We start from the raw sequence: 20,429 nt of genomic DNA on the forward strand, positions 1-20,429 counted from the left end.
TAAAATGTCCAGCAGTGGAACTGACTTGACCAAGGATTATATAACTTCCCCCAAGAAATGCCAAAGCTAGGCCAGAGATGAGTCAGGGCCTAGAAGATCATGCAATGGACTAAGGCAGGCCTTTCATGGTGGATGAATTTGTTGAAGTTTCTTGATTTTCCTGGTTCTGCGGCAGTCAGCACCTGACAATAGGTGGCCTCTAAGTTATGGGGTGGAGCTGATGAGACTGTCTCACATTTTCCAAAAACAAACAATCTGATGTTGAAAAATTGTACACGTACTTTGAACAGAAGATGCCTTATGCTGTGTAATGTGTGGTATTATGAATAGTTTCCAACTTACAGCAATGTCTTGCCTGATTAAACAGCCATTCCATTATGCAACTCATTTTAAAAATTGCAACAGTTGCGGTAGAATCGCATCACAGCAAATCCTGTAATATATGATGGGAGAGTGCACCTTTCTTTCCAACGTATAGTTTACTCCCTTTTAATTCAGCCTGGAATTTATTCACATATTATGTTGAGGAGATGTGGTGGGGGGCGGGGCAGGGGAGGGAGAGAAGTGTTCGCTGTCCAATATACATTTTACAAGCCTGATTGCCACCATCAGGCCTTCTCTCATTCACTCATACCAAGCAAAATAATTCTAGACTTCACAGTCTTTCTTTGTACGTATATCCTACCACACCTATAATCAGTCATTTCCATTCCTGCTTCCAGGAGCTTTTCAGACTGCCAATAAATATAACTTATGAGGCAAGAGACCCAAATGGAAAGTGGCATTAATGGGGGGTTGGGAGGGGGGGTCCCTGGTATAATTATATTTCAGGGATATGCTTTACATTTCTTTAGACCCTCTTTTTAAATAAAGTATCCAAATGATTCCTTTTGCGGCTGTTTTAAAACTGCAGCCACAAATTCAGAAGAAAGTGATGCTGATGATACATGCAGTGGTTTTCTGGTCCTCTGAGAGTTCTGAATGTTCAGAGGCCATCAGATTATTTCACAAACATAGCATGTTGCAAGTGCTGTGTGTTGCCTTGCATTTATCCCTGATCAGTGTCGCTTCTTGACGTGCTGCCCAGTTTCCCAGTGTGCTTATGTCCCCCTGTCATACAGCAGGATAACCCCAAACTGCCCTGAAAATCCTCCACAGATTTTAATAAATAGTGCCATGGGCAATTCTCTTCCTAACCCTGCTTTCACGCTCTCTTACAAGTCATTAGGAAGTATATTGAACTATATGAAGTGCCCATTTGAAGGATGAGTCAATTAAAGATAATGAAATTCTCACAGCTCCAGAGCCAGAGGTCAAAGCCAAGAATTTATCGTAAATGTAGACTTCTCTCCTCCTCTGCCGCAACAACAAATAAAGTTTCCTTGCCTTGTCTCCCATTATGAAGCGAAATGAAGAGATGGTGTGATAAAATGACTTTGTTGCAGATGTCCAGATACTGAGTCTCCTATTTCTGAATTCTTACACAGAATACCTCTGAGTTCCTAAGGTGGCACATACTGTATGTTCTTCCGAGAGCTTGCTCAGTGGATTCACTAAAAGAGTAGCTGTATGGAACACAAGGTGATGACTCCCACTCATAAGAATTATACAGTCAAGAGCAGCCCAGGCCCAGGAACAGCTGAGACTTGATGAGAGAAAAATTAGGAGTCCAGTGTGGCCCAGCACTTACTGGGGCCCTGGAGAATCAACATACCCCAATGGGCAGTCAGAGCCTACCAGCACAGAAGCTACACCCCCTCAATGGGCAGCTAGTGGACTGGATGCACAACTTAGCTCCAGCCCCTCCATCATCACCAACACAACTCCAAGAATATTGATGTATTCATTTGTTTAGTAGTTTAGTTAAAAAAAATACTGCTTAGCTGACTTTTAAAAGAATCTCTATGTGGTATGTAAGACTTTCCTAAAAGTGATATGAAGGAAAATATTTGGAACATAATGAAAAATATTGTGATAATCATGGATACTATAGAGCTAATGTTTGCAATATAAGCAAATATATGTTCACCATAGCTCTTTCGTTGTTATTAGTTATATTATTTGTTTTTTATGGAGGAAAATTTAAATAAACTGCACAAATACAACTGAGCAGTGTGCAAAACAAAAAAGTTAAAAATTAAGAGTCAGAGTCTAGGAAAGCTTGGGTGAACATATATTCTAAAGATCTGTTGAATGGTCATTATTGTCTTAATGAATTACCCAAAGGAGGGCATTCCTAATGATGGGTGATCTCACCAAGAAGGTAATCATCTAGGTTGCCTCCAAGTGATGACCATCAGAGTTTCCTCAGAAGATCTTGATGATTTGCTAGCACTGTGGGGTGGCAGTCTACTAGGTATGCTGATCCCAAGGCAAACATCTCTCAGATAGGGCTTCCAAATTCAGCTCCCAGATTCTAGATGAGGACCCAGCTATACATAGTTGAAGCCTTCTTTAGGGGGTATCAACATGTTGAACTTGAAATATAAGGGGGGGCTCAAGCCAGTTCATTCCCAGATGAAGTGAGTGAGTGAATGAATGTAATGGTTTCAACTAATGAATCAGATTGGATGGTCTCCTTACCACCGGTTCAGATATACAAAAATTGTCTGCACTTGATACATTCATGTGGAGAACTTAGTGAAAAGATGTAACCCATACACACTATCCATGGATAGAGCAATAGGTGTACTATTGGATATGATGCTATGTATTCTTTTCCACTTGTGACACTATTCTGCCACTAGTATATGGGGCATGTGTGTGTGCGTACACAATGTGACATTTATTGTGGCGTATGGTTAATGTAATAAAGAAACCCATTTCTCTAAATACTTCTTTAAAGCATTTGTTGCAGTTTTCATTGGCGTTATTAACAGCTTGTTCTGCAATTTGGGGCTAGTGAAGAACACTGAGCTAATATTTCCAACTATCTACACTGATATGGCACTCTCTCTTTTATGTTGTAAATAGTTATGAGCTGGAGAGAGGCCAGCCTTATTTGTCTTCATTAAAATTGAAGATGTTTAGCACATGCCGGCTAAACAGAATCTAGAGGTTTGGGCTCAGAATAAATCTCATTAGATTGTTTACCTTACAAGAGCTTCACCTTTTATACTGGGCTAAATATATGTAGATCTGAGTCTGCAAGTAGATAAACACCTGTTCAAACACTGTTGTAAAAATGCTGGAACCTACTGGATTTTTCATGAAAAACTGGTCATTAGGAAAATGGAACATTTCTGATAGGGTGCATTCAGATGTGGGGAATAATGCGTTCGTTTTCCTGATTATAATGCTAGGCCTTCTGTCCCATTTAACAATGTTCCTTTCACATTGCAGTACCTGTTGTGTTACAGAACTTTGGCTTTTGACTGATATAGAGGCATGCTGCGCTCAGTGGCGTAGCGTGGAGGTGCAGGGGGGGCCGGCCGCACTGGGCGCAACATCTGGGGGGGCGCGCTTGCCGCCTCCGGAGTCGCCGAAGAGCCTCGGGCGCAGGCTGTAGCAGAGCCCCATGTCTCGCGGAACCGACGAGCTGTGCGCACGTCCGGGCTGAAGGCGTCCAGCAGGCAGCGGCTCTCAGCGCTCGCCACGGTCCCCACGCGTCAGGGCCACGGAGGGCGCGCCAGGCAGCCCCTCCTCACAGCCCCGCCGCCCCCGCCGCCGCTGCTGCAGCTGCTGGGCCATGTTGCATTTTTCTCGCCTCTTTGCCCTCCTCCTCCGGGCAAGCGGCATCGTTTGGGCGGCAGCGCCAGCGGCAACTTGCCTCAGATCACCTGACATGGACCCGCCGCCGCCGCCGTGGCTACCTTAACGTAAATACCCCAGCCCAGGCAGCAGCAAGAAGCTGGCACCAGCGGCAGGTTAGGGGTTAGGGGCGCAAATTACTTGCCTTGCCCTGGGTTAGGGGGCGCAAATAACTTGCCTTGCCCCGGGTTAGGGGGCGCAAATTACTTACCTTGCCCCGGGTGCTGACAACCCATGCTACGCCGCTGGCTGCGCTTAATTTAATACACACCACTAGGCATGGTGTGATACAGCCACGGACTTTACTGGACAACATGGCTACTCCTCTACTCTTTCCACACATGCCTGCTTCTGTTCCCCCATGAAAACTGAAGGAGAGAATGGTATAATGCCCCAAAGTTTGTCACTTTACTCCTATGCTTTTCTGGTGTTGTTGTTGGCATCTGTCTGTCTCAAGAGACAATGGAGTACTCCTCCAGGGGTGAAGTCAAACCACTGTATTAGCAGCACCAAAGTGTCCTCATCTGGGCACAAGCCTGAGCAGTGTGTAAGGAGATCTTGGGTTGCCCAGATGACAAGGCCCTCCTCTTGGTCTCGCTGATGTGATCCAAAGGAAAGCAGAGCAATATGTCTGGCACCAGCTTGGCTGCAGGAGTTTCCTGAAGGAGACATACAAAGCGCCATCCAACCGCCTTAGGAACTCCACTCTGAATTTGTGTAGGGATTTACACCTTTGCCCTTTCTTCTCCCAAAGATATCCCACAAGGCAGCAGAGTTTAAGGGGGCTGTAAAGGAAAGTAAATTAACCATCAGTTATGGGTGCTTTTGTTGAGATTACTGCTCTGCAGGAAGTTGGACTAGATGACCTTTGAGATCCCTTCCACCTCTATGATTCTATTATTTCTGGAACCAAACAATATGGAAATGAGTGTTAAACATGAATACTATCCATTAGTTTTATTGGAAGTGGTTTATTACATTGTTCAAAAACTCAAATACGATGCAGACTTTGAAAGTGAGGGAAATGTTGAGGAAATGGAATCAACTGCTGTGTGAATGTAGCCATAGCCATAGTCAATTTATTTATATACCATTTTTTTTTAAAAAATTGTGCTCAAAACAGTCCTCAAAAAATAAATAGTCTACAATAGAAATACATAATACATAGCAGAAGCTATAATATCACTACAACGTAACACCAGCAATTCCACTGGTAACAATTCTCATTTACAAAACATTATAAAGTGAGCATAAGCTTACTATTGTCAATTAACAATGTCAGTATTTAGCACACGGTCACTGCTAAAGCGAGGGAAAATATTTGGAGGTGATTATTATGTAAAAGAGTATATTTTTGTGATTTTCCTAAAACAAACACTACATGATTTATAAGGTTGGTGTGTTTTTAGGTATGCAACTCAAGTCAAAGAGACAAATTGAGTGCCACCCAGTGACTTGACTGGGTTTTGTGTTAAGCCGATAGTACTAGAGCATAATGATCAAATTCAAAATATTTTGATTTAAACTGCATAATTGAGCCAAACAACTCCATCTTTTTATTATGCCATACATGTGGATAGGAGCATAACTGAAAGCATGGGGGAAATGTCATAAAGACACCCACACACTATTTTACAAATATAATTATAATTTCTCCTTCAGGTTTATAATAGAACAGGTTGCCAGGTTTTCTTTTAAAACGCTTGTGGCATTTTTTACAAGTATAAAATGCAATTTTCTCCTATTTGCCATTATAAAACCATATTGCTTCCCTGCAGACCACTAATACAGGGATAGTCTCCAATCTTGCCTATTGAAGGTAAGATTTTGCAAAGACTAGAAGCACCAAGAACAAGACCGTGAGATGCAAGGACCACATTCATGGAAGGCACACAACTTGCCTATACAAAATGCAGTGCTCAAATTATGTGGGAGGGGGTCAGCCTCTTACCTCTTGTCACAGCTGCCTGAGCTGCTGTTTTTAGAACAGCATGGGAGAGTCATAGGTAAAGGTAAAGGGACCCCTGACTGTTAGGGCCAGTCGTGGATGACTCTGGGGTTGCGACGCTCATCTCGCTTTATTGGCCGAGGGAGCCGGTGTACAGCTTCCGGGTCATGTGGCCAGCATGACTAAGCCGCTTCTGGCGAACCAGAGCCGCACACGGAAACGCCGTTTACCTTCCCGCTGGTAAGCGGTCCCTATTTATCTACTTGCACCCGGAGGTGCTTTCGAACTGCTAGGTTGGCAGGCGCTGGGACCGAGCAGCGGGAGCGCACCCCGCCGCAGGGATTCGAACCGCCGACCTTTCGATCGGCAAGCCCTAGGCGCTGAGGCTTTAACCCACAGCGCCACCTGCGTCCCATATGGGAGAGTCATACTTTGGCTAAAACTGGGGGAGTCATGGGGTAGGGCTTATGGGTTTTATTAAGGGCCCCCTTCCTTGTCCCCATAATTCAAACATGGATAAAGTCTCATGGAACCATAGAATTGTAGAGTCTGAAGGGACCCCAAGTGCCATCTAGTCCAACCTGTTGCAATACAGGAATCTCAGCTAAAGCATCCATGACAGGTGGCCATCCAATCTCTGCTTCATATGGTCATCTTTTCTCTTGGCTTATACCAAGTCAGATAAATGGTCCATCTAGCTCAGGATTGACTAAACTGGCTAGCAGTGGCTCTTCCAGATTTTGGTCAGAGTTCTCTCTCAGCCCTGCCTGAATATGGTGGAGATTTAACCTGGAGGTCCTTCTACGTGCAAAGCAAATGCTCAACCGCTGAGCTCCAGCCCTTCCCCTTCCTGCTCTCACTTTATTTGACAACAACTATCAGACTTTTAGAAGACATCTGAAGGAAGCCCTGTATAAGGAAGCTTTTAATGTTTGATGTTTTATTGTGGTTTTATCATTGTTGTGCTGGGGCAACCTACTCAGATGGGCAGCATGTTTGTTTGTTTGTTTGTTTGTGAATGACATCTTTGGCCATTATGCTTCCTTGTTCACAGGTTAAAGCCTTTGCCCCACCACAGCCAAAGGTCAGAGTGGTCCATCACAATTGTTTGCAGGAAAGCATATATAGGGATGCTGCCTGCTGTAGTGAAGGGATACATTTTGATGTACAGAAGTTCATCATGATAGCTTCTATAGCTACACTGCCAAGGAGAGTAGAAAAATGCAAGGAGCTTCATTTATGCATTTGACATAAGGACCAGCTGACAGTCATAAAATGTTAAGTTGATCTCATTCGCTCACTTTCTTTGTGCAAATATGTCAACAATGATGATGATGTATTATTTGTACCTCGCCCATCTGACTGGGTTGCTTCAGCCACTCTGGGCGGCTTCGAGCATATATAAAAACATAGTAAAACATTATACCTTAAAAAGCTTCCCTATACAGGGCTGCCTTCAGATGTTTCCTAAAAGATATATAACTACTCATCTCCTTGACATCTGATGGGAGGGCATTCCACAGGGTGGGTGCCACTACTGAGAAGGCCCTCTGCCTGGTTTCCCATAGTAGAACTTGAAAGCCTTGTTATCACCTCATTTACTTGCCAGAGCAAGAAGAATCTGTAATCAATTACTCTGGCACTCCAGCAGATGACACCACCGCTGCTGCTGCGGTGGCGGTGGCCACCACCACCACTGCTCTAAAAAGCATTATGGAGCAGAACTACCCAGAATTCCTCTTCCAGTGCACCCCTGGCTGTTGGGCATGTGGGCCAGATGAGCAATGCATGCAGTCCTGGTCATATGAATTGGCTCTTCCATGTGGGGCCTATGTATGCAACTGCTGCACTTTGTGTGAGTGCAGCTCAAATGAGGCCACAGGAATTCTAAATATCATAAGCACACACATGCACATGTCCAATTAATTGGGGGCAAATTATTACCCAGCTAAAGTGTTTAATTTATTGATCTAACAACTGATCAGTCCATTGAAAATGCATCTCCCCTTTCCCACATAAAACTACAGTGCCTATAGAACATTTTGTATTGCCCTCCATTAGGGACTCAAAATTGCATTTTTGAATTTTGATTTATTTATGCCAGTTATGAACTCACCTCATCCTGAGGGATCAAGGTGCACATTTAAAATAACAACTGAATAAAAATAATATTGAAATGTTGTATTAACATATAAAATACTGCATATCATAAGAAATTGAATGTATGTCTAATGTCAGTTACAGTCTCAAGAAAATACTGCAATGTTTGCAGCATTACTGGAAGTGCATCAGGCCCTTTCAGACGGCCATTTGCGAGTGGTTGCTTGCATGGACTCCAACTCCTATCAGCACCACCCAGCATGGCTAATGGGAGTTGTAGTCCAACAGTATCTGGAAGGGCACAGGCTCCAACACCTGCCCAAGGCAGATGGCTCTCCTCATATACAGGCAATCACATCCCACTTACATATACATGCTGAAATCCAATTTCTTCTTGTGTTGACTCCCCAAAAAGTCTGGGGCTGGTATGTACAGTCATGTGAAAAGGTGACATGTCCAGCTCAACCTTGAATTAGTTTCCAGGAGAAGTAAACCTTAGTGCTGTTCAAACCTTAGTGTCGATGAAGCTTAGGGAGCTGTCCCATATATATATAATATATAATATTGAGTTTCCATTTTATAGTATTTAAATACATCTTTATTTGTTATCTTAACTTTTAGCTCATATGAGCTAATTGACTTCCCTCCCGCTCACCTCATGGTTTTCGTAATTCATTTCCATGTCATAGCATTTGTACCTCTTCCAATTTAAATTTTGCTTATTGCAATTATCACAAATTTTAAAAAAGTATAAAAAGGTATTAATCATTAACATTACAAGTCTTTTTATATCAACCCTGCTAGTGTTGTTAATTGTTTACAGTTGTCCTTCAAATATTGTATAAATTTACTCCAGTCTTTTTGGAAAGCTTGATCACGCTGATTTCAGATTTTCCCAGGGAGCTGTCTCATCCTGAGCCAGGCGATTGGTCCAACTAGCTCTTGCCTGACTGACTGACTGACTGACTGACTGACTGACTGACTACAACTCTCCAGGGTCCCAGCCAGGGTTTCTCTCAGCCCTGCCTGGATATCCTATCAGGGACTGAACCTGGGACCTTCCTCATGCAGCGCAGGTGCTCCACCACTGAGTTTTGGTCCTTCCTTCTACAAGGATTAGAGAAATTAATGGAATATATCAATGGCTACTAGCAACAATGGCTATACTCTGCCATCATGGTCGAGGCAGTGTGCTTCCAGTTGCTGCAAACCGCAGGAGCGGAGATTGCTGATGTGCCTGGGTTTTGCTTTGGGGTTTCCCATGGGTATCTGGCTGGCCACTGTGTGACAGGATGCTGGACTAACTGGACTACTGACCTGATCCAGCAAGTCTCTTATTATGTTCTTTGCTTTTGCTGCTCAAACCTGGCACACAAAAAGCCCAGCTGAGAGGATCTATGCCTTGTTTCCTTTTTTTCAGGTTCATTTTCCTTCAAGAGTATGTCCATATGTTTCCTGCTTTGACCTGCAAAGCTCAAATATACAACTTGGGTGTAGCTGGGTTCTCCCCTCTCCTCCCCCCCCCCAAGTACTGCTGCCCCCTCTGTACTGTTTCTTGTTTTGCCGTTGTAGTGTCATTTTTAGCTAGAGAAAGTTAAAAGCCTTCCTTCTCCAGTCCCCCCTTAGAAGACACAAGCAAGGAGCCTAAGAGGGTGGGGAAGGATGTCTAACTAAAATGCCTGGATTTGTGTGAAAAGTTCCCTCGCTTTCTTTCTCTAGCCTGGCCCCTGGAACTCTTTTGTGAATGGGGCCAGTGCAACATGTGGCCTTTCACCCCGCCCAAGAACCAATGCCAGACAGCCACACTCAGAGGATTGTTTGTTAATAGTCCAATTAGATAATTGCCATCTTTCACTCCTTTCGCTCTACATTTCCCATAAAGGCATGAATGAGGAGAGCAGCATGAAGAGGGCTTCTGCCCTGCAAGGTGACAAGAAAGGCTGAAGCATGCTCTCTGCACAAAGCCATGCGCTTGAATTGAATCATTGTAGCCTAATCAATGGTCTTATTGGATTACTGGCTGTTGCGGTTCTCAAAGATATTGTAGCAGAGACAATGAAATAGCTGGGGGTGGGACTTCTCCCCTCCCTTTAGTAGATCACGCAGTTGAGATCTCCCCTGCTCTCTCTCTCTCTCTCTGTGTGTGTGTGTGTGTGTGCTCTCTTTCTCTCTCCCTCTCTTTCCTGGATCTCTCTAAATACAAAGGAGGCTTTTTGAACACACACACACACACACACCAGTCTAGGAGTATGCTCTGCAAATGTTGTTCACTGTGAAGGTGCAGAGAATTAGAAGGGAGGAAGGGAGGGAGTGGACCCAAGCCAAGCCTCTGAATTAAGGAGAGGTAGGAGTTTTAAGATGGCTGGCTGTGGAGATAAGTGTTAAGTAGGATTTCTGCTATTTGGCTGGCGATGGGTGGGGGTGGGGGCTGAAGGGGCACGAAGGCACATCTGCTTTCTTGGATCACTATAATCCCCCACCAAGGAAAATGGCTACTTTTTAGTTGTTGGTGGTGTTCCTTTAGTGGGGTGACTTGGCGGTGACTGTTTGTTGAGGACCCGAGACTCCTTTCCCACAGCTTCCAGGGACTCCGCATCTATATTTGTTTCCTTGGCCGTTTAATTCAGACGTATTAGGCGTGCCTCCTCGGATAAAACCACTCTGTAATCTGGAAGGGTCAAAGGCAAACTGAAGAAAGTTAATAATGGCCGCTAATGGCTCCTAACAATTCAGGCTGAATCTTGTCAAAAGTTTTTTTTTCCCTCCCCTCTCCTCTCCCCCCTCTTCTTCTGGAAAGTCTCAGTCGTTTGATTGTGTGTTTCCTGAAAGCAAGGCCAATCATTTCAGTTTATTCACTGGCTAAACTCGACTTGATTGGGGACAAGCATACAAACCACCCATTACGATGTGATATATTATCCAAACAATTTAGTGTATTCATGAGGTAACCTAAATGTGGAGGCTGCAAAATTACCCGTAATCAATTGAAACAGCGAGTGCGCGTCCCTCTGGGTGTCTAACAACCACATCCCCTTCTCTGTAATAAGGGAGGCATTAAATCATTTTAGAGTTGCACTGTTGAGTACCTGATCATTGGGGCGCAGGGAAGCTGGACACTCGCACTAGGACGCTGGGACGGAGGAAGCTGCTGATTGCCTGCCTCTCGATCAGAAGAACCGACCTCTCGCCTTCGAGGGACTTGGCTGTTTACTCGCCGGTCTGACCACGAACCGTGCAATACCCAACGCAGACTTTTCTTCCCTTGCTTCCGACCCCCCCACCCCTTCCACCTACCCTCCCTCCCTCCCTCCCTCCCTCCTCTCTCTCTTTTTTTTTACTTTTTAAAAAACCATATTGCACTACATGTTTGGGAAACAAGACAAAATGGACGTTAGATGCAATTCTGAGATCGAAGCCAACCGGGTCTCCAAGAACGGGCACAATAAAGAGGGCAAGGAAAGCAAAGGATGCGAAGGAAATATTTCGACTTCTTTTTTGAAGGATCCACAAGGGACTTTCTCGTCTTCTGGCGGCTCGGAAGACTGCAGCAAAAACAAATCGAGTTCCGCTGACCCGGATTATTGCAGAAGAATACTAGTCCGAGGTAGGGGTGGAGTTTGCTTGTATTTTATTTTTTTCCCTTTTTATGTTGTGTCTGCGCCTGGAAAATCCCTGCTAGCGGATTCTTGCTTTTGTTTTGTTTTTGTTTCAAGCCAAGGTTTTGCAATGTTTCCTTTTTATCTATTTATTCTGTAGAGCTATTTCTTTCTCCACAATTCCAGGGGCATTTGGGGGCATCTAGTTTTGAGGGGATGTGGGAGACTTCCTATTTTTCCATAGCTCAGCACCCCAAGCCTTGCAGCTCAGCTGGGGGGGGGGGTTTCGTGGCTTTCCTTTCCCCACGTACTTCTCGCGCTCGCTTCGCTTAATTGTTTGGCTGCTGCTTCTCTGCCCTGGCTTCTACCCTGCAGGCATTTCTTTCTTAGTTTATTTTTGCGTGGCAATGCTGAACAGACAGACAGATAGATAGATACCTGGGAGTAAGCTCTACCCGACCTAATGGGACTTGCATCTATACTCAGAAGTATAGGATCGCGCTGCCCGCTGCCTTTGGGGAAGGCTGCTAGTTTGGCGTGTCAAAAAAGGAAAAAGCGGGGCGGGGGAAGCGCCCTTGTTCCGACAGGGGCTAAAAGGTAGACGGGTGGTAAAGCTCCGTATCAAGCAAGGGTGCTTCGGTTTTTGCAAGCCTTATGCTCTCCCCACTCTTGTTAAATTTTGGCGAGGGACTGGGAGATTTTGCTTTGGAGCCCGCTATACGTAGCCACACCGGGAAGCGGTGTTTATTTAGGTTGGATCCGTTCCGAAGGCTGGGTTGAATATTTTGGAGGGTCTTTTTTAAAAAAACCAAAAACGGTGTAAAGTTTCCTTTCCCTAAAAAACCCTAAAAAACAAGCAAACCCATATAAACCTTCCCCTTAACTCTACTGTTTGGGGGTTGTTTGTTGTTTGTTATTTTATTACTTTGTGGAATATTCTCCTCCCCTCCCTCTAAGTCCGCCAATGCAATAATTTCACAACATTCTTTTTAAATGTCTGATTTAAATTCCCAAAGTTTGTTTGCGTGTGATAAACGTAAAGAGAAACTTCTCCTAGAACAAAGGGCCCGGTAAACAATAATTAATCCTGGCGCGATCGGTGGACCCCCTGGAAAGCGATCACTTTAAAACAAAACAAAACTGGAGTTCCTTAGGCTTCGAGACTAAAGATGGGAAGGTAAAATTGTGGGAAAGCAAGGCTGGATGAGCGAGAAGGCAATTGGAATTGAGGAGGTGCTCATAAGATGTGGAGAGCTTTTGCGGGCAGGGAAAACGGGACCAGGCTTTTTACATGGAAAAAGAGTTCTTAGGTCCTTCAGAGAGGCGGCGGGGGGGGGGGGGGAGAGAAGCCTGCCAGTTTCCAAACAGGAAGGGGGAGCCGGAAGCCGGCCTTCAAGGCGGCCTTATATGGTTAACATGTGTCCTCGCCTTGTGGTTAAAAAGCCAGGCCAAGCAAATATGATCATATCACTGCAAAGACAAAAATGCTAAGAAGGAGTTGCTGTTGTTAGGCCTCTGTTGATTGGACGAAGCTGGTTCTTACACTAAACCAGCCCATGTTGTTGTCGTCGTCGTTGTTGTATCTTTCCATCCCAGTTGCCTGTCTTGTGATGAAAGTTGGTATTTATTTATAGACGACGCGCTGCTGTTTTAAGGGCCTCCGGATAGAAATCTGGGTTGTGGAGCCTGTGGCCTCCCAGGTGTGATTGGATTTTCACCTCCCATCGGTCCCCCGCCAGTCCAGGCCAATGGTCAGGGGCGATGGGGGTTGTAGTCGTGCAATATCGGGCGGGCCACAGGTTTCTCCATCTCTGGTTTGAAAGGAGAGTCGCCTCAGCTAAACCAGCAGATGAGGCTTCGCTCTGTCGATATGCATTTGCCTCTCGGTGCAGGTCCTGAAAATGGGTTCTTGTTCTCCTCCTCCTCCTCTTCCTCTTCCTTCTCCTGGGTCTAAAAGTGCCTCTGTCTCTCTTTGCCAGATGCCAAAGGTTCAATAAGAGAGATTATCCTCCCGAAGGGGCTTGATCTGGACCGACCCAAAAGGACCCGCACGTCTTTCACGGCGGAGCAACTTTACCGGCTGGAGATGGAGTTCCAGAGGTGCCAATACGTGGTTGGACGGGAAAGGACCGAGCTGGCCAGGCAGCTCAACCTCTCAGAAACTCAGGTACAAAATGGGCCAGAGAAACCAATGGAGAGAGCGGCACCTCCCCTCCCCCCGCCGCGTCCCAAACATCCCGGGTGTGTTGCGCTCAGAGGTAGGTGACGCAGTGACTCCAACGCCGTTGCACTGGAACGGGAGGGAGCCAGGATCGATCCCCCCCCCACCTCCCACCCTAGGTTATGAAGCTGCAGGGGGAAATCTACTGACTTGCTACAACATAATAAAGCCTAACGCTGGGGTGGCTCCCTGCATGGCTGTGACCAATCAATAGAACCAGCCCGAGTTCAGGCAGGTAGACGCCTTTCCCAGAGCTTCCCAGATCCGGACTCCAAATGACTTTTCCTGACACTTTCAATTCCCTGCTAGGGTCCTGAATCATAATTTGGTACCATTCGGGACCAGCACAGTTGAGACCCCTCGCTTTCCGCTCTCGCACATACAAATATACGTCTATCATCACGTTTAAAAGGGGGGGGGGTAGGTAGATTAAAAAGGTCGGAGGCATTTCAGTTTGGTCGAGGCCTGAGCTGCCTGGAGGGTGTGGACGCTGCAATTCTAAGCAAGCCTAAATGCTTAGATGGAAAGACAGATACGCAAAAATAAGAGAGTTGCGTGGAATGAAGGGCGATTTATGGGAGTTGCTTTCGAGTGAACGTGGCGAGAGGCGCGTGCTGTAAATCGTTGACAGGCCCCTGCAAGTGAGTTAAAGGTTGCTGTGCGCGTGTTTTTAAAGAAATACTTCTAAAAATTTCTAGACGTAGCTGCACTCCTAAGGTGCTGACGTCCAGTTTACCTGCACACCGGTTGCCCTGAACTCATTTGCAGTGGGTAGGAAAATGGGAATTGATTTCAGCCTCCCGTGGTGTAAAGTTCGGGTTCTGAAGAACAGGCGAAAAGTGTGTGGAGTGGCAAAAGTACAAAAAAAAATCGGGAATAGGATCGGAATAAGTCACAAAAGTAACTTTTCCAAAACAGAAAAGGGATGCAAAATAGATAGGAGAAGGCACAGCGCTTAAGGAGATACCTTTATCCTTCAGGATTGCTTTGACAGCACAGCAATTGTGCATGTTTACTCTGGAGTAAGTCCCGCTGTGTTCATTGGGACTTATTCTTTTGGGTGCCTTAGAATTGGAAGGAAAAGTCTTTCCAACCAGAGAAGGGAGAGGGAAGGGGTTGTTTTAATCTGACCACATTTAATGTCAGTGGTCAGTAGTGATATGAGCAATAGAGCTCCATTGATTCAACCAGGGTCAGGATCCAATCTTGTTTCTTTTACGAGAATTGTGGGGAAAGATACAAGCGGAGTTTTCAGCAGGCCACTGCCTTTGTTATTCCAAAGAGCTTTCTCTCGGGAGAGGTCGCGGTGACTGAACCTGCGCCGGTTTACTTGGAAGTAAGTCCCACACTGACTTCGAGGAGACTTGCTCCCAAGGAAATGCGTTAACGCTGAAGGAGGGCGCAGGGTTACCCAAGTGCCACCGATCGTCCCTGGATTTGAGTGTGTGCGTTGCTAAAATAAAATCTTCCTGGAGGTACCTTTATGCGGAGTTAAGCCTCTCGGTGACCATTTACTTCCCAGTAGATTCAAATCGGAGGCTCCGCAGGACGATTCGCTTGCAAAAAGTGCGCAGGCCACACAGGCCCCTTTGTAAGAGACACCACTGCAATGCTTCTTCGCTGCCCTTACGCCCCAGCCCTTTCCTCCATGTTCTTCTATTATGGCGGGGTTCATTCATTCATTTATTTGGGCAGGCTGCATTTGGTCGCAAGAAGCTTCCACGTGGGCTTCTGCAGCGCCATCCTCTCGCGCATGTTTACTTGGAAGGAAAGCTCCATTCGGTTTCCACGGGGCTTGTTCTCAGGCAAGCACGGGGAAGATTGCAGAGCGCAATCCTACCCAGAAGAAGTTCAACGGCATGTGTGCAGAAAAATCTGGTTGTGGGTCATTTAGCTTGAAATGAGCTTTCACCAGACTCCTGCAAACAGGCAGTGAAGGAAACTGACTATCGGAAGCATTTGTTGTAATTTATAAAACAAAACAAAAAAACAAACAAAATGGTGGAGGTAGAGCTGGAGATTTGCAGCGTGTTTTTTTTTTTTAATTTCACGTCAAACATTGCTTTTTTCAAATTAATTAATTAACGTACACTATGAATCTGACACAGTGGCGTAGTGGGTTGTCAGCACCCGGGGCAAGGCAAGTAATTTGCGCCCCCTAACCCTGGATTTGCGCCCCCTAACCCTAACCCTAACCCTAACCCCCAGATGTTGCGCCCGGTGCGGCCGGCCCCCCCTGCATCCCCCACGCTACGCCACTGATCTGACAAGCATGAGGTCCGCTTCAACGGGCCTGTTACAACTTTTAAACCCAAATCCCCCCTCCCTTTCCTTCAGCCTTAGAACCACTTGCTACAAAATGGGTATAAGTGGGGGAGTTCTAAGGGCGGGTCCCATTCGCCTTGCGGTTGTATAGAGAGTCCCTGTGTATAGCGCAGGAGGCGAGAAGGCGTTTCTGCACAGGAAGGAAATACTGTATGGAAGACTTACTGAATAAAAGAAGAGCCCGAGGAAAAGAGAATAGGATGAGGCCGGGGGGTGGTGGGGGGAGGGAATAATTATATGCTTATAGGGAAATGCTTGCGGGGGAACCTTCAGATTTCCCAGCACCTCAAAAACCATTCCAAGCCGGAAAAAGGGGTGTCCAGGCCATGCTTATTTCTGCGTCCACCTTGAAAATGTGCTTAAGTCTTGTTGCTACTTGATTAGCTAGTGCAAAAGATGTGATGGAAGATGTGCAGGTCCCTTTATGGGTCCCAGGGCAGGAAGAAAGAGGAGAAAGTGCGAAAATGTGAAGAAAGGGAGGTGTGATTTTATGCTTCCTAACTGAAGCGTCTGATACAAGTATTATGGAGGAAGGAAAGAAGGAAGGAAGGAAGGAAGGAAGGAAGGAAGGAAAGAAAGAAAGAAAGAAAGAAAGAATCAGTGCCAAAAAATCCCCTAAAAACCCAAGTGTCGTAGGGAGTGGTTTCTTAATTAGTGAAAAGATCCTGCAACTGTAATGAATCCTTCTGACAAGCTAATTAGCATTTCTTTGGCTGTCAGATTTGGCCATGTTGGTATGACAAACGAAACAACCTCCGAGGCTAGAGCGTGGCATGTGATATTAATCTGAGTGAAATAATATTTGAAATGGTGGAAAGCAGACCTAAAGTCGTTGGGGGGGGGGGCGGGCGGGCGGGGAAGAGATTGCAGGTGTCTCTTTATAAGGCTGGGGGAGAAAAATGGGGACTAGAGCTGGCAGACGCTTGCCCAGAACACTCTCCCAGCTCCCTTCGGCACGCAAAAGATGTTGACGGGAAAATCCAACGCAAACTGTGTGCGTCTGTCTATCCATACATACAGCCTGCATGCGCTTCCACAGGCGCTAGGAAAACCTCATGCTCCCAGAGATAAAGAAAGTGGAAGGGAAGTTGCAAATTCAGATGACGTCCCACACAAATCTTGTGTTCAAGGCCTAAGAGGGCGGCTTAAAAAGGATAAAACCTTAAATCTGTACTACAGAGTTTCAAGAGTGTAGGATCTGAGGCATTACTGAAGTATCACTCATTGGGGATTTTCTTCTTCTCTAAGCAAAGCTTCCTTTCTGGAAAAGATCCTGGTGGATTCCCGGCTCTGGAAGGTTTATTATTGACAGCCAGGTGCTCTTTCTTATCCATGGAAGTTTCGCTACCGGGGCCTGTTTCTACTTAATTCTTTTTAAACACACACACACACACACACACACACACACACACACAACCACCTCGCGTTGTCAAAGCGATTCCTTCCCATTCCGCCCCACGCCCACGCCGCATCCTTCTGTGTATAAGTTTCCAATGCCTTTCCTGTCCACTTCACGCACCTGATGAAATGGTAGGCGCTCTCGCCTTATGGAAAGGCGACTCCACAATAATAAATGTTTTAGTCTTTTAAGGTGCTCGAGAGTTCTTTGTTATTTCAGCAATTCTCCGCCACTTCAGCAACACTTTTAAGTGCCCAAGATTGCTTGGCGATTCTTATCACGTTTCAAATGGCCACACACGATCGCTATCTTGCGCGCGCGCTCACACACACACAAACACAGAGGCGCGCGCTCTTCTCCCACGTACACGCGCGCCCAAGCTCCCCCCCCCCGGAAATCTCTCCCTCCTCCCCCCCCCCATTTTTGCCCAAGTGCCAAGCAAGCAGGCTGAGCTCAGGGCCCAGTCACATGGGGAAAGAGGTGAAGGGAGCTTGGAGAGCTTTTCCATGGTGGTCTGGGGGGGGGGTAGCTTTCCCAACCCCGATCCTAAAGTTGCCCGTGGTTTTCCCTCGCTGACCTTGTCTCTCTCCCTCCCTCGCCCCAACCCCCAATTGCTTCTCTTTGCAGGTCAAAGTCTGGTTCCAGAACCGACGCACCAAGCAGAAGAAGGACCAAGGCAAAGACTCGGAGCTGAAATCCGTGGTGTCGGAGACGGCGGCGACGTGCAGCGTGCTGAGGCTGCTGGAGCAAGGGCGGCTCCTCTCGCCTCCGGGCTTGCCGGGCCTCTTGCCGCCGTGCGCCACCAGCGCCTTGGGCTCAGCCTTGCGCGCGCCCAGCCTCGCCAGCGGCACCGGCGGCTCGGGATCCGCGACGGCGGGCGGCTCCCCGCACCAGCCGGCCGTCAGCAGCAGCGCCGCCGCCGGCCCGGCGCACCCGTCCCCTCCCGGGGGCCACAACCTCTTCAGCCTGCCCGTGCCCACCCTGCTGGGCTCGGTGGCCAGCCGGCTTTCCAACCCTTTAGCGATGGCCGGCTCCCTGGCCGGGAACTTGCAAGAACTGTCCGCTAGGTACCTGAGCTCTTCGGCCTTCGAGCCCTACTCCAGGACGGCCAATAAAGAAGGCGTCGAGAAAAAGGCCCTGGACTGACGCGCGGGGACGCGCGCTGTATTTATATTTATAGTATCTATTTGTGACGGTTATTTATGGAAGACCCTCCACACCCTAGGGGCCCCTTCCCCACCCTCCTCTTCCCATCGCACCCCACAGACTCTTCTTCCTCTCTCTGCCGTCTTCCCCAGCCACCAATCCCAGGCACAACTTTGCCTCCTCGGGAACCCCGATTTTTACCTTGCCAGCCCATCAGTTCCCAACCCGAGGCCCTCACAGATTTGACTGGAGGCCTCCAATCGGTGGAACAAATCGATCGGCGGCAGCGAGGGTGGAACCCTCCCTGAGCCAGACATTTGTCGCATTGGTGACCCACGTTAATGTTAGAAATGGGGTTGGGGAGTTAGGGGGGACTATGGCAGAGAGGCAAATAGTGGAAGGAGACACTGTTGACTTCAGTCTGGCTGCCCCTATGATAAGCACCAAGTTTTTACATTTTAAAGGGAGTGTATAGGAAAAAGAGGCATTTTTTTTTTTAAGGCGGAAGGCTTGATAGGAGCTTAAAAGTGCGTGTGTCCTACACATGCAGAGAAGCTCATACATCCAACTGGGAGGGCATGTTTTTGGCTGCTCCACATTGTGTTGGTTCTTCAAACACACCTCTTATTTCAAAGGAGTCTCCCTTTTGCGAGTCCGAGACGAAAACAAGTCCAGGGGTTGCTCTCATGCATCGTCCTGAAGCTGCATGCCTCCCTCGCCTCCTCCTCTTCCAGTTCCCTATTCTAAACAGAAAAAATATTGAAAATTTAAGCTCACCGGAACAAGGGGGTTGAGGTGCGCAATGCGATCCTAAGCATGCTTACTTAAGAAGTCCCTCTTCACTGGGACTCCCGGTAAGTGCGTAAAGGATTGCACTTTAATTTTAAATTGTACATGTCTGTGTTGGGGAATTACCCTTATTTCAGGTTCCACAGCGATGAAGTGACATACTCTTGGAATATTACCCCAGCGATGTTTATGACAGATGAATTTAAGAGAGCACAAAACTGTGCAATCTGGTGGATTTCAAAGCGGATGCGTTGCCAAGGCTTGTGGTCTTCCAAACAATTGTGTCTGGCTCCTAGCCTTTATTTCGTCATGAAGCCCAGAGGCAGGATAATATAAAACACTTTGATTGGGTTAAATCCTGAATGTTTGTACTATAATATATACACATTAACTATGATTGGCTACAGAAAACTGAGGGGGTGTTTTTTTAAGGGGGGGGGCGATCTTGTGAAAATCCTCACAATACCCTTTCCTCCAGAATCTAACTCCAATCTCTAAAATAAAATAAAGAAGATTATGAAGTGCAGGTAAAAGAGAGAGAGAGTCTTAGATGCGAAGGCGTCTAAGACCAACGATATTATTTGCCTGTTCCCCATATAAACTGGACCTAAACTGGAAGTCTCGAGTTTTCACCACCTTCCAATTTATTTTCTTACAAAATGCTTACCTTTAAATTCCAATCAACGCGTCTTCTCCGGTTTGGTTTTGTACTGGAAAGAAACCAAAACTATTCTGTAACAATCGTTATTTTACTGTTATTTGCTCCCCCCCTCATTCTTCACACAATGTATGTATTCCTGGATTATTATTATTATTATTTTACATTAAATCCCAGGACTTGAAATTCGTCAGGAAAAACAAAACAAAACTACATAGCTAGTTTTTTTTTTTTTAATTTTTAAACAATCATTTGATACGTTGCGTTTACAGACTGTATAAAATATGTGCCACCAAACTTTTTAACCAAAAAATTTTAAAAAAGGAAAGCGGGGGCAAAAAAGTGGAATGGTTGATGTAGTGCATAGAATTAATTCTAGGACAGAAAGAGTAAGGAGAGAGCGGGAGAGAAGGCGCGCGCGGGCAAAACGGAAAACCCTCCTATTAATATTATTGTAAATTATTTACGTCTGAAGTTTCTAGGCAACTAGTGATGAA

The 20,429-nt window shown here is 46.3% G+C and overlaps 1 protein-coding gene across 1 annotated transcript; it reads left to right on the forward strand.

The window, feature by feature from the left end:
- Nucleotides 1–11,131: 11,131 nt before the first annotated feature.
- On the forward strand, nt 11,132–20,215 carry VAX1 (ventral anterior homeobox 1). Its single transcript, XM_079976159.1, has 3 exons — nt 11,132–11,402; nt 13,374–13,561; nt 17,967–20,215. The coding sequence occupies exons 1-3, from the start codon at nt 11,162–11,164 to the stop codon at nt 18,483–18,485; spliced, it is 948 nt and encodes a 315-aa protein (XP_079832285.1). The 5' UTR covers nt 11,132–11,161; the 3' UTR covers nt 18,486–20,215.
- Nucleotides 20,216–20,429: the final 214 nt, after the last annotated feature.

This window comes from Podarcis cretensis (assembly GCF_951804945.1).
Source record: "Podarcis cretensis genome assembly, chromosome: 5".
NCBI classification, from domain to species: Eukaryota; Metazoa; Chordata; class Lepidosauria; order Squamata; family Lacertidae; genus Podarcis; species Podarcis cretensis.